This window comes from Schistocerca americana, chromosome 3 (assembly GCF_021461395.2).
Source record: "Schistocerca americana isolate TAMUIC-IGC-003095 chromosome 3, iqSchAmer2.1, whole genome shotgun sequence".
Classification (NCBI taxonomy): Eukaryota; Metazoa; Arthropoda; class Insecta; order Orthoptera; family Acrididae; genus Schistocerca; species Schistocerca americana.
In genome coordinates this window covers 944,537,089-944,550,879 of record NC_060121.1, presented here as the reverse complement: position 1 = coordinate 944,550,879, position 13,791 = coordinate 944,537,089, and the positions used below count along the sequence as shown (strand labels likewise).

General features: G+C 39.1%; 1 protein-coding gene across 1 annotated transcript in view; it reads left to right on the top strand.

Moving 5' to 3' along the window:
- Positions 1–233: 233 nt before the first annotated feature.
- Positions 234–13,791, top strand: part of LOC124607293 (E3 ubiquitin-protein ligase MSL2) — a 35,313-nt gene continuing 21,755 nt past the window's right edge. The window contains exon 1 of the mRNA XM_047139584.1: positions 234–1,021. Within this exon, the coding sequence (XP_046995540.1) occupies positions 290–1,021 (732 nt within the window). The 5' untranslated portion in view covers positions 234–289. The remainder of the gene's footprint in view (positions 1,022–13,791) is intronic.

The window sequence follows — 13,791 nt, the reverse complement described above, 5'->3', positions numbered from 1 at the left end:
ATATAGGCCTTCGCCATATTAATCGGTTTAGTTTTATCAGTTCGAAAATAATATTTATTTTTCGTTCGTCTGCACTTGATATTCGGGTCGCAATATATTTTTAATAGATATTGGGCTTTGCAACTTCTTAATTGCGTCCTGCTTAAGAACTAGTAACAATTGTAATGAAATGTGAATGATTTTAGTTTCTAACAAATATGTAGTATCTTCGATACTGAACTGCTGCGCCCGTGTAAGATGTAAAAGTTCGCAATTTCGAAACTGTTTGTAGTGTTGTTCCGCGACAGTGATGAATGCGACGAGTTTGTATGTTTCGACTTGTAGACTTGTATTACAAGCAGATTCGGAAGATTCATCGTCTTGGACGGACTTATTTCGTCTGGTTCCCTATCTAAGACAATCTTTGTCTTGCACGGTTTGTGGGAACTTATTAATTGAACCGTATACTCCTACAGAGACGAACTGTCAGCATCATGTGTGCCGTTCTTGTAAGGGCGGAAGAAAAAAGCTCAAGCCATCTTGTAGTTGGTGCAAAAACTACGAAAAATATGTGGAAAATGTGCAGCTACGTATATTACTTCAATGCTATAAAAAACTGTGCGGGTATGTGACCAGCACATCGATTTACCGCAGTTTATTTGTGTCCGCAACCAGCAATGGGGGATCAGGTGATGGAACGTCGAGTCTTGTGGATCTCATACAGGAGGGTGCAGGTTTCAAAGATGATTTCAAAAGTAATGCAGGATTGTCGAAATCTGCTTACAGCATACTACCATGTGTTTATACTAGTACTTCAACACAGACGGGTGTTGCGCCTGCAACCATTGGGCAGTCTGAAGGAAATAACTGCTTGCAGGCTGTCGAACCACAAGCCATCCGAACTGTGTCAAATGGTTCTTCACTATACTCAGTGCTGTTTAAGGGAACAGGAAATAAAATAACTATAAAAAGGAAAGCCAATGATTTAGGAGACGACCCGGGCGATGGTAATGGATGCAGTACAGATGCAGTATCCACAATAGTACGTGTGCAAAACTTAATTTTTCCTCTATAGAAAGAATAATTTTATTTGGTACGATGAAAGGCAAATCCACTTGTTCATACCCAAGGCCTCACAGAAAAGGTTTTCACCTTCTCTTTGCAATACTTGGCGTCGTGTAACTACTAAATCCCCAGTGATAAAGCTATTTTTGCTTTATTTAGGAAATGCAACTTAAGTGATTCTGTTCGAATTGACTCACAAATGCATTTCAGGTATCTAGGGAACAACATTTATGTTGGAAATATTACAGTAAACTGCTACTGGTGCTTCTTCTGTGCTGGCATGTATCATACATGTCTCAATTTCTGTTTCACTACATGCTGATCATTTACAACTATTCTTTTTCTTCCTTTATTGTTTTTAAAAGAAAGATGGACAGATGTGAGTTAGTAATTCTTACCCACCATCTTTTACACATCACAAAAATAGAAACTGTCCTGCAGACTAGCAGTTGTCAAGCACAAACTTTTTCATTTTGTTTTCAAATTTAACTTTGCTGTCTGTCGGACTTTTGTATCAGTGTGTGAAATTTTGGTTGCAGCATTGTGCACCCCATTTTGTACTAAAGGAAAATTTAATGTGAAATAATGATTGTCATATTTTCTTCAACTATTGTAATTATGTACATGTTTGTTCCTCATGAGCTGCAGTGGATTATTTACAACAAACTGTTTTCTCCCTCCCCAAGATTTGCAACAATTCTAACTGAAAATATAGCTAAACTAAGTTGTCTTAGGATTTCCAAAATGTGCTTTTCCCAGTAGAAATTCTTATCAATGTGGACACCTAAGAATTTTGAAGTTTCCGATCTATTCATTATTCCCCCGTGAGGTGGTATACGTATCATTTATATAGTACCTCTACATGTGCAGAACTGAATATGTTGTGATTCTTGGAAAAAAGACAGCAAGACCATTTGCAGAAAACTAATCAGTGATACTGTTAAGGTTATTGTTTACTATTTCTTCAGGTGCTGTATGTGTGCTTGTATTGATTACAGTACTAACGTCATCTGCAAAAAGAACTAATTCTGCTTGCTGCATGTAAAATGGAAGATCATTTACATACATGAGGAACAATGCCAATGAGATAAATGGAACTGCATATGTATATAACAAAAATATTTTCAAGACAGATTTGTTGGTTCACCAACTCGTAACCTGTCACCTTCCGTCGTAACCTAGACCATCACCATCTCCACTGGACCTGTGTAAGTGTGGTAAACAACATGGTCTAAGCCATCACCCCCAAGAAATAAATGAAATATTATAAACAGATGATGGAGCAGTCATCCAGAGTTGAAACAAGCAAAATCTCAGACATAACATATGACTTCACTCTTCATTGTTCACTAGACCAACCAAAAACAGCAATACTCAGTTATCAGTTAGGTGAGAGTTTTTAAAGCAACCAAGAAAATTATGTATGAATTCTTCTTCCACACTAGCTATGGTTAGTAGCACCAAAAAGTTTCATTGTATATCAGACTATAAATTTATCACACAAATAAGGCACATCCAGCAATTAATTGGGAAAATTATAGTTTGTTAGTGGTGGGTATGATAAGACATCCTGTGAAGCTTTACAAAATGCCTTCTCTGAAAACTATGTAGAACAGATAGTGAGGAACCCTAATAACGATGGAGATATATTGGATCTAATCACAAAAAATAGACCTGACCTCTTTGAGGATGTCTACATTGAAACTGGTATCGGTGGTCGTGACATTGTGGCAATAAGGATTACAGAAGTACAGAGGACAGCTAACACAAGCAGAAAGATTTATGCATTCAGTGAACTAGATGAAAAATCAGTAGTATATCTCAATGAGGGAATTGAAACTGAGCACAGATCGGGAGCAGGTAAAGAAAGTCAGCACAAGTTTAAAAGAATAGTTGACCCCCCACACTTGATAGATTTGTATCCAGTTCAACAATTCATAATGGGAGGGAACCTCCATGGCATACAATCACTGTCTACAGAAACAGAAGTTACTGCATGATAGGTGCAATATAAAGCATAGGGCTATATTAGAGATGCTGAATGAAACACGTTTGGCTGTGAAAAATGCAATGTGTGATGCCTTCAATGATTACTGTAGTAGGATATTGTCAAATGACATTACACAAAATCCAAAGAAATTCCAATGTACAAGCTGCTAGTGGCAACACAGTTAGTGCCCAGTCTCTAGTGAATAAGCCGGGAACTGGAATTGTAGGGTAGCAAAGCAAAAGCTGAAATGTTTAACTCAATTCTCAAATGTTCTGTCACTAAGGAAACCCAGGAGAATGCCCCAATTTAATCCTCATGCCACTGAAAAAATGAATGAAATAAGTGTTACTGTTGGTGATTTTGAGAAACAGCTGAAGTCATTAAAATTGAACAAAGCTCCAGGTCCCGGTGGAATCCCTGATAGATTCTGTATTGAATTTGCGGCGGAGTTAGCACTCTCTTCTCACTATAATCTATTGTAGATCCCTCAAACAAAAAACCGTGCCCAGTTCTTGGGAAAAGGGACAGGTCATACCAGTCTACAAGGAGGATAGTAGAAATGATCCACAAAACTACCATGCAATATCCTTGACATCGATTTGTTGTAGAATCTTAGAACATAATGAGGTATCTTCAACAGAATGACCTCCTCAATGCCAACCGGCATGGTTTTCGAAAATGTCGATCGTGTGAAACCCAACTCTCACTTTTCTCACATGATGCTTTGTGCCAAGGCAACCAGGTAGATGCTGAAAACCATTTGACTCAGTACCCCACCTATGCTTATTGTCAAAAGTGCAATCATATGGGGTATCAAGTGAAATTTGTCACTGGATTGAGGGCATTTTGAAGGGAGGACACAGGATGTCTTGGATGGAGAGTCATCATCAGATATAGAAATAACCAGGTGTGCCCCAGGAAGGTGTGTTGGGATGCTTGCTGTTCATGTTGTGTATCACTAATCTTGCAGACAATGTTAATAGTAAAAAGCAGGCTGTTTGCAGCAGATGCATTTATCTATAATGAAGTACTATCTGAGAGAAGGTGCATAAATATTCAGTCAGATCTTGACAAGATTTCAACACGGTGAAGAGTTTGGCAACTTGCACTAAATGTTCAGAAATGTAAAATTTTGCACTTCACAAAACGAAAAAACATAGTATCCTATGACTATATCACTGAGTCACTGTAGAAATTGGCCAACTCATACAAATACCTGGTTGTAACACTTTGTAGGGATATGAAATGGAATGAACACACAGGTTCAGTTGTGGGTAAAGCAGATGGTAGATTTTGGTTCATTGGTAGAATACAGGGGATGTGCAATCAGTCTACAAAGGAGACTGCTTAAAATCACTTGTGTGACCCATGTATAATGTTGAAGTGTGTTGGATCCGTACCAGGTAGGATTAATAGGGATTTGATCAGTCATTCTTCCCATAAATGATGATGATGCTGTGGTGTACGGGAAGGTGTCGTTGAGTGACTGTAGCAGGATACAATATGATTGGACAGGATTTGTGATTGGTGTAAAGAATGGCAGCTAACTCTAAATATAGATAAATGTAAATTAATGCAGATGAATAGGAAAAAGAATCCTGTAATGTTTGAATACTCCATTAATAGTGTTGCGCTTAACACAGTCACGTCGATTAAATATTTGGGCATAACATTGCAGAGTGATATGAAGTGGGACAAGCATGTAATGGCAGTTGTGGGGAAGGCGGATAGTTGTCTTCGGTTCATTGGTAGAATTTTGGGAAGATGTTGTTGATCTGTAAAGGAGACTGCTTATAAAACACTAATATGACCTATTCTTGAGTACTGCTCGAGTGTTTGGGATTCCCATCAGGTCGGATTGAGGGAAGACATAGAAGCAATTCAGAGGCGGGCTGCTAGATTTGTTACTGGTAGGTTTGATCATCACACGAGTGTTACGGAAATGCTTCAGGAACTGGGGTGGGAGTCTCTGGAGGAAAGGAGGCGTTCTTTTCGTGAATCGCTACTGAGGAAATTTAGAGAACCGGCATTTGAGGCTGACTGCAGTACAATTTTACTGCTACCAACTTATATTTCGCGGAAAGACCACAAAGATAAGATAAGAGAGATTAGGGCTCGTACAGAGGCATATAGGCAGTCATTTTTCCCTTGTTCTGTTTGGGAGTGGAACGGGGAGAGAAGATGCTAGTTGTGGTATGAGGTACCCTCCGCCACACACTGTATGGTGGATTGCTGAGTATGTATGTAGATGTAGATGAAACCCTAATAATTGGTACAATAGGATGTACCCTCTGCCATGCACCTCACAGTGGCTTGCAGAGAGTAGATATTGAAAGACATTTAAACAATCATAGTTTAATGCAATTAACATTAACGATTGGCATGTTTGGGAGAACATGCTGCTCTCATCAGGTAAACAACCGTACACGAATCAAAGTATGTTATCAGTTTGAATAATTTAAAAAATGCTAATGTGTTAAAACAGACTAAGTTCCCATCGTTTCCCTTCATGAACAGTCCTAGTCACTGCACGGCTATGACAGAGGACACTGTATATCGGAGAAAGTAGGCTTGTGGTATTGTGAACCTGGTGGTTGATGAAGGTACTTTTAATGAAGGTGAATACAGTTCAGTCTGACTTTCTTAACCTAAGAATTTTTTAATCTTGATAGGCCAAACATACTTTGATTTTTGTTCTTTAACTAAAGACGCATGTGCTCAGAAATATGTTGATCGTTAATATCAATTATGCCAACAAATCATAGATGTGATGAAATTAGCTGATCTCAAATACATTATTAATGGATGTGAGGTTTGATTGTAAACTTATCCCATATGTTCTAAAGTCTTATTAATTGTGATGATAGACCTGAGGGTGAGGCACAGGGCTGAGTAAATTTACAAATATTGCTGTATATAGTTCCTACAAACAATCGCCAATGAAAATGTCACATGTGTAACTAACAAAAAACTCTGAAAATAGAAGGAACATCCGTAATAACACACATTTTCGGATTTTTGACCTTACAGAGATCAAAGGTCTGGAATCCGTTATGAAATATTTGAAGCCTGTATTGTACAGAAACTTCTGAGTGGAATATAAGAACCTGCAAAACAGAAGTTTACAATACAGCATCTCATTACACATCACGTAGTTCACATTGTGTGCTGTTGGAGTTAAAATCCTCTCCCGCTATGGTAATGACAAAAACATCTCCAATTTTGTTATATATGCTAATCAACATTCTACATCACAGTGGACAAATCACTCCTAAACGAACAAATCATGTGTTCCTAAGACTGATAGACTGATAAAATGGTCATACGTAAAGTAAATAGCAAACAGCAAGACTAGATATGAGAACACAACAGCACAAATGATATAGATGTGCCATGACATTACTAGTGTGCAGAAATTGTTGAATTTTAATCACTGTTCATAATGTAACCATCCCTGCATTAGCCAGTGCACATTATCTACAGTTTTCTGGATTTCATAAATAGATTGGACAGTTCGAGCATCCCTTGTTTGCTTTTTGCTGAATTCTTAATGATTTGTATATACTTTTTTTTCCAAATGCCAAAATAATTATTATGTGGGCACAATGTGTGTTACAGAACACTAAAACAGCTCTCCCCTCTCTCTATAGGAATTATGCCATGTACCAAAGACAATATATATTTAGTCACTGACTTGTGTCAATGTATGGTCCACAGGACTACCTTCCTGTTTTATCTCTTATTCATTTTCAGTATTAAACAATCTAAAATCCAGGATGGGATAATGACAACATTATGGAAAGGATAGACTGTTAACATACAGCGGAGATGTTGAGTCACAGACACACAACAAAAAGAAAAAGACTACTAAAACATATTAGCTTTCAGCCAGAAGGCCTTCTTCTAAAAATAGCATATGGCGCCCCCCCACTCGTGCCCACACACACACACACACACACACACACACACACACACACACACACACAGTGTAGTGCTGGAGTGGGAACAGAGAAAGGGATAGTTGGGTGAAGGACAATGGCTAATGAAGGTGGAGGGAGGAGGGTTGCAGGAACATAGGGAGAGTTCCCATCTGTGCAAATTCAGAAAAGGTGGTGGTGTTAGGAAGAATCCAGATGGCACAGTGTGTGAAGCAGTCATTAAAATTATGAATGTGTTAAGCAGCACACTCAGCAACTGGGGGTCTAGCTGTTTCTTCACCGCCATTTGTCGATGGCCATTCATGCGGACAGATAACTTGTTGGTCGTCATGCCTGTGTAGAACGAGGCACAGTGGTTCAGGTTAGATTGTAGATCACATGACTGCTTTGACAGGTAGTCCTGCCATTGATGGAATAATCATCATGTGGTCTACAAGCTAAGCTACAGCCAGTGTGCCTCATTCTGTGTGCGTGTGACAACCAACAAGCTGTCTGTTCACATACATGGCCACCAACAAACTGTGGGCAAGAAACAGCTGCACCATACAGTTGCTGAGCGTGCTATCCCACACAATGTTCTTCATTTTAATGGTTGCTTCACAGTCTGTGCATCCGGATCCTTCCTACTAACATAAGCTTTTCTGAATTGTGCAGGCGGGCACTCTCCTTGCAATACATGCCATGTTCCCATAACACTCCTTATCTCAATCTTAATTAGATTAGTCATTGTCCTACACTCACCTGTCCTCTTCACTGTTCCCACTCCAGCACTACACAGCCCTCTGTTCCACCAATGCACCCACAATCTTTTTACTTCTCCCTTTTTCTGTTCTCCCCCCACCCCGCCCTCCATCTAATCTTCTGACTGCTCCTAGCTGCCCTACACACTCTCCACTTCTTCCCTGTATGCTCCATAAGCAGCACTTTACTGTCCCCCACCCCCTAACCTTTGTCCCTCCCCTTATGTGTTTAGTAGCGTTTTGTTGTGCATGTCAGCAACTCAACATCTCCATCATTTATGTTATTGATAACTTCACAAGCAATGTGTCCAACTGAAATAATATTAACAAGATAGAGGCGGTAGTGTCATATCTCAAAGAGAAATTCAGAATAGTTACCTCTGTGCAAGAGCATGTAGATGAACTGAGGTTCAAATATAAAAGAGTAGTTGACCAAGCATTGTGTAGATGTGTATTACTTGCCAAAGGGAACCATAAATTTAGGCGTCACAAGACTATGTACAGCCACATTCCAGTTCAAAGCAATGTGCAACTACAGGAAGTGACCGCCGAAAATACTCCCACAGGAGGCTGCGATGGTCTGCTGTAAACATAATTAAATTTATGGACCCTGAGGAGGACGAAAGAGTAACTGTGTTAAGAGATAATGTGATCAGATGTGCAAGCAAAATGTTATTTTTGAGTAAGTTGATGGTGTATGATAAGGTAGGGTGCACAACACACTGCTGAGTGAACTGTGATTCAGTTATCTGCACCAAAGTAATGAAGTGTACACAAAAAATATCTTCCTAATGGTATGGATAAATGTGTTACCAGACAAAAATATTTGTTGTATTATGAACAATACAATGAAATGTCCAGCTTTACGAAAACTTCTCATATTTTATCTCACAGAATTGGACTCCAGTCTCAAAGAAAATGTTCAGTCTATAGGATTTTATTTTAAAAAGTGCCATGATAACTGAGTCATCATTTGCAAACCACCTACATCTACATATATACTGCGCTAGCCACCAAGCGGTGTGTGGCGGAGGGCACAGTTCGCGCCAGTCATATTTCCCCCCTCTGTTCCACTTGTGGATCGCACAAGGGAAAAACGACTGTCTGAATGCCTCAGTAAGAGCTCTAATTTCCCTTGTCTTTGAATGGTCATCATTGTGCAATTTGAAATTTGGTGGTAATAATATATGCTATACATCCTCGGTGAAGATCAGATTTCAGAATTTAGGCAGCAACCCCTTCCGTTTAGCATGCCGTCTATCTGCAAATGTGTCCCACTTCAATCTTTCTATGAGATTTGTAATGCTCTCGCGATGGCTAAATGTACCAGTCACGAATCTTGCCGCTCTTCTTTGGACCTTCTCAATCTCTTGAATCAGACCCAACTGGCAAGGGTCCCATAGAGACCAACAATACTCTAAGACTGGATGAACTAACGTATTGTAACCTGTTTCCTTTGTTGAAGGACTGCATTGCTTCAGGATACTACCAATAAACTGCAATCTAGAGTTTGCCTTACCCGTTACTTGTGAATCTGATCATTCCATTTGAGATCATTTCGAATAGTCACACCCAGGTACTTGATGGATGTTACCGCTTCCAAAGACAGGGCATTTATTTTGTACTCGTACATTAATGGAGATTTTCACCTTGTTATATACAGTAGGTTACACTTACTAATATTGAGAGATAACTGCCAGTCATTACACCACACATTTATTTTCTGCAAATCCTCATTGATTTGTTCACAACTTTCATGTGATACGACTTTCCTGTAGACTACAGCATCATCAGCAAACAGTCTAATGCCACTGCCAATACCATCAACCAGATCGTTTATGTAAATCATAAAAAGCTGCGGACCTAATACACTGCCCTGGGGCACACCTGAAATTACACTTGTTTCTGTTGAAGTCACCCGTTCAGGATGACATACTGCTTCCTGTCTGTTAGAAAACTTTCTATCCAACCGCATATGTCATCGGATAGACCATAAGCACGCACTTTTTGGAGCAAGCGACAGTGCGAAACTGAGTCGAACACCTTTCGAAAGTCGAAAAATATGGCATCAATCTGGGAGCCTGTATCTAGAACCTGTTGTATATCATGTACAAAGAGGGCCAGCTATGTCTTGCATGACCGCTGTTTCCTAAAACCATGCTAGTTTCTGCAAATGAGCTTCTCAGAGTCTGGAAAGGTCATTATGTCTGAACACAAAATATGTCCCATGATTCTACAACAAATCAATGTCAGTGAAATTGGCCGGTAATTATGTGCATCCAATTTTCTACCCTTTTTATAGATTGCTATGACCTGGGCCTTCTTCCAGTCCCATGGAACTTTCTGCTGTTCCAATGATCTCTGATAGATGATGGATAAGATTGGTGCTATGTTTGTAGCATACTCAACATATAATCTAAATGATTAATGGAAAATCTCATATTAAGATGTGAAACAAATACTAACAAAGAGATAGAGGTGCTGGCCAGTACTTACCTCAGCTCAGTACAGCCGATAGATTCACAAAACAGAACAGAAAATTTACATTCCTAGCTTTCGGAACTTTGTTCCTTCATCAGGGTGAAGAGAGGGGAAAAAAGGGAAGAAGGGAAATTGGATTCAGTTACTCACAACCCAGGTTATGAAGCAACAGGGAAAGGTAAACAGGGAGGGTGGCTTCATAACCTGGGTTGTGAGTAATTGAATCCACTTTCCCTTCTTCCCTTTTTTCCCCTCTCTTCTCCCTGGTGAAGGAACAAAGTTCCGAAAGCTAGGAATGTAAATTTTCTGTTCTGTTTTGTGAATCTATCGGCTGTACTGAGCTGAGGTAAGTACTGGCCAGCCCCTCTATCTCTTTGTTAGTATTTGTTCAACATATAATCTTACGGGGATACCGTCTGGGCCAGATGCCTTCCTGGCATCTAAGGAATTTAACTGTTTTACAATCCCAGATACACTAAACACTATGTCAGCCATCCTTGCATTTGTTCGATAATTGAACATACTTCAAAAAAGGCATACTACATTAGATTTACAAAAAAAATTAAGTATCAGGATCAGAGTGGTAATTATAAATAGATTGAAGGTGGAGTCATACATATTACACTGCAAATAAATTGTTTAATGTTGATACTGTGCTAGAAGTATTGCCAGATAAAACTGCCAATCAACGTTTAATTATTGTGCTACACAGAACATTGGCTTACAGACATGTAGCACAGGAGCACTCCAGTAATAAGAATTCTGAAGTTTGTGATGTTACTACTTCCCTTCACTGTTTTTTGAATGTACACTTGGTGTTGCCACACTTGCCAAGTCTTCGGTTCATGTTGTTGAGTTACATCTAGTAGAACAGTTCACGATAGGAAAGACCCTTCACAGAATACAATCACTGTAAAGAAACGTATTAGCATAGACTTTTAGATAAAAAGGTGTTGAATACAATGTAACTGTCAGAAGGGCAATGTATGAAACCTTCAGTGACTATTGTAAAAGAATTATATTGTAAGATTTCTCATAAACCTCAAAGAAAATTTTGTCATATGTAAAGAAAACAAGGGTTAAAACACTCATGGATGATGTAGGAACTGAAATTAACAAAAGCAGAAATGTTCTCCATTTTCAAATGTTCTTTCACAAAGGAAGATACAGAAGTATTACCTCAGTTTTGTATGCACACTTCTGCAGAGATGAGTGATGTATGACGGTGGTCATAAAATTTCAATCATTGCCGCGTAAATGTAAAGTTACACAATTCTTTTTGTTCAGTTGTAGCTACATGTCTACAGTCTTAGTGTACTTTGAAATCTGCTCGCCAAAGTACTGTAGCATGCTGCCCATTGATAAAACGAGAAGTCATTTTTTTGTCATTTGGAAGAAGATAATGCTGTAACAATCCACGGTGGAATTGCATAGCAACAATGCACCATAATATGACACAGTGGTTAGACAATGCTGATGCTTGATGTGTGATCAGATGAGTCTGAATGACAGAGAATCAAGTGGAAGACCATCTCTAAGTGAAGAACCAAGAGTAGCGTATGCCGTGGCCCTCAAGACCATTGTATCACTATCAAGGTGATATTGCTAAAAAGTGAAAATCAGCCGTTGGCCTTTCTTCAGCATCTTACATATTTTGAACGTGACATGGGTTCCATGGCTGCTCATACCCATTCCAAATGTCTGCCGAAGTGAAAGCAGTGAAAATGTTGCAGCTGTGCTAGTGTAATCCAGATAGCTGCATTATCAGTGGGCTGCACCATTTGTTTTAGGGTGTGAAATTTTAATAAGTACCAGGGCTGCAGACGTGTACCTGCAAACAAACCAACAAAAAGTTAATATACTCACCAAGCAGCGGTAGGAGAACACACACAAAAAGGTTTAACTTATACAAGCTTTTGGAGCCAATGGCTCTGTCTGCTGGCAGAAGAGTTAGAGAGGAAGGAAGAAGGGTGAAGGAAAAGGACTGGAAAGGTTTAGGAAAAGGGATACAGTTCGAGAAAGTCACCCAGAACCCCGGGTCAGGCGAGACTTACTGGACAGGTTGAGAAGGAAAGTCTGTCTTCCTTCCTGTCCAACTCTTTTTACCCGAAGAATGTGCAACTGGCTCCGAAAGCTTGCATAAGTTAAACTTTTATGTTTGTGTGTGCTCCTGCTGCCACTTGATGAGTAGATTTTTTTGTATCAATCCAATTACACTATATTGTCAAAAATTGATTATTTTTGTTGTTATAAAAATAATAATTAGTTATGTAAAACTGTGCCCAACATTTGGCAGGAAAAACAGGTCACAAGCACCTACATGAAGTGTAGCAGAAGTGACCCACAATACTTCCATATAACCAATGATATCCATCAGTTATAGAGTTTTATAGCATAATCTCAGCTGAACATAATGAGGTATTTCAAACAGAATAATCTCTGTGTCATCCTGCCTGGATTTAAAAAAAACACACACACACACACACACACACACACACACACACACACACACACACACATTAGTTGTGCTAAACCCAACTCATGCTTTTCTCACATGACATCCTGAAAGCTTTGGGTCAAGGTAATCAGGTGGATGCAGTACTTCTTAACTTCCATAAAGTTATTACCCAGTACCACAGCAACAGTTATTACAAATACATGACGATAGGGATTATCAGATAAAATGTATTGCTCAGTTGACAACTTCTCGGTAGGAAGAATGGAGCATATTATCTTGGGTGGATAGTCGTCAATAGAAAAAGTAGCTTCAGATGTGCCCCAGGGGAGAGCTATTAATGCTGTATGTTAATGACCTGACAGACAGTATTAGTAATAACCATGTCATCTGTAACAAAGTATTATTTGAAAAATACTGCACAAATAACCTGGTCGATCTTGATAACATTTCTAAGTGGTGCAAGGATTGAGACTTGTTTTAAATCTATGAAAATATAAACATGTACACTTAATAAAACTTAGAATAGTGGTATCCAATGATTGCAACATGAATGAGTCACAATTGGAATCAGCCAACTCTATTATACCTGGGCATAATAATTTTTGGGGATATGAAGTGGAATAATCACCTTGGCCCAGTTATAGGTAAAGCCAATGCCAGACTTTGGTTCATTGGTTGATTACTTGAAAAATACACTCAATCTATGAAGGAGTCTGCTTGCGAAACACTTGCACATTTCATCTTAGAATATTGTCCAAGTCTGTGGGGCCCATACCAAATAGAAATAACGGAATTTTGAACATAAACCAACTTCAGTATGGGTACTCACAAGTTTGCTTGACTAATGGGGGAGCATCACAGAAATGCCGGAAAACCTCAATTGGAAAAACTTTAAAATCGATAGCAATTATCCTGTGAAAGCCTCCTTGCAAAGTTTCAAGGACCAGTATTAAGTGAAGAATCTACGAATATTCTTCACCTTCCTATGTATCACTTCCAGAGGGGCTGTGAAGACAAGATTAGATTAATTACAGGGCACAGTGAGACATTAAAGCAGCCATTCTTCTTATTCTCTGATTATGAATGGAACAGGGAAAACCCTAACATGTGATACAGTATTAAGTACTTTCTGCCAGGCAT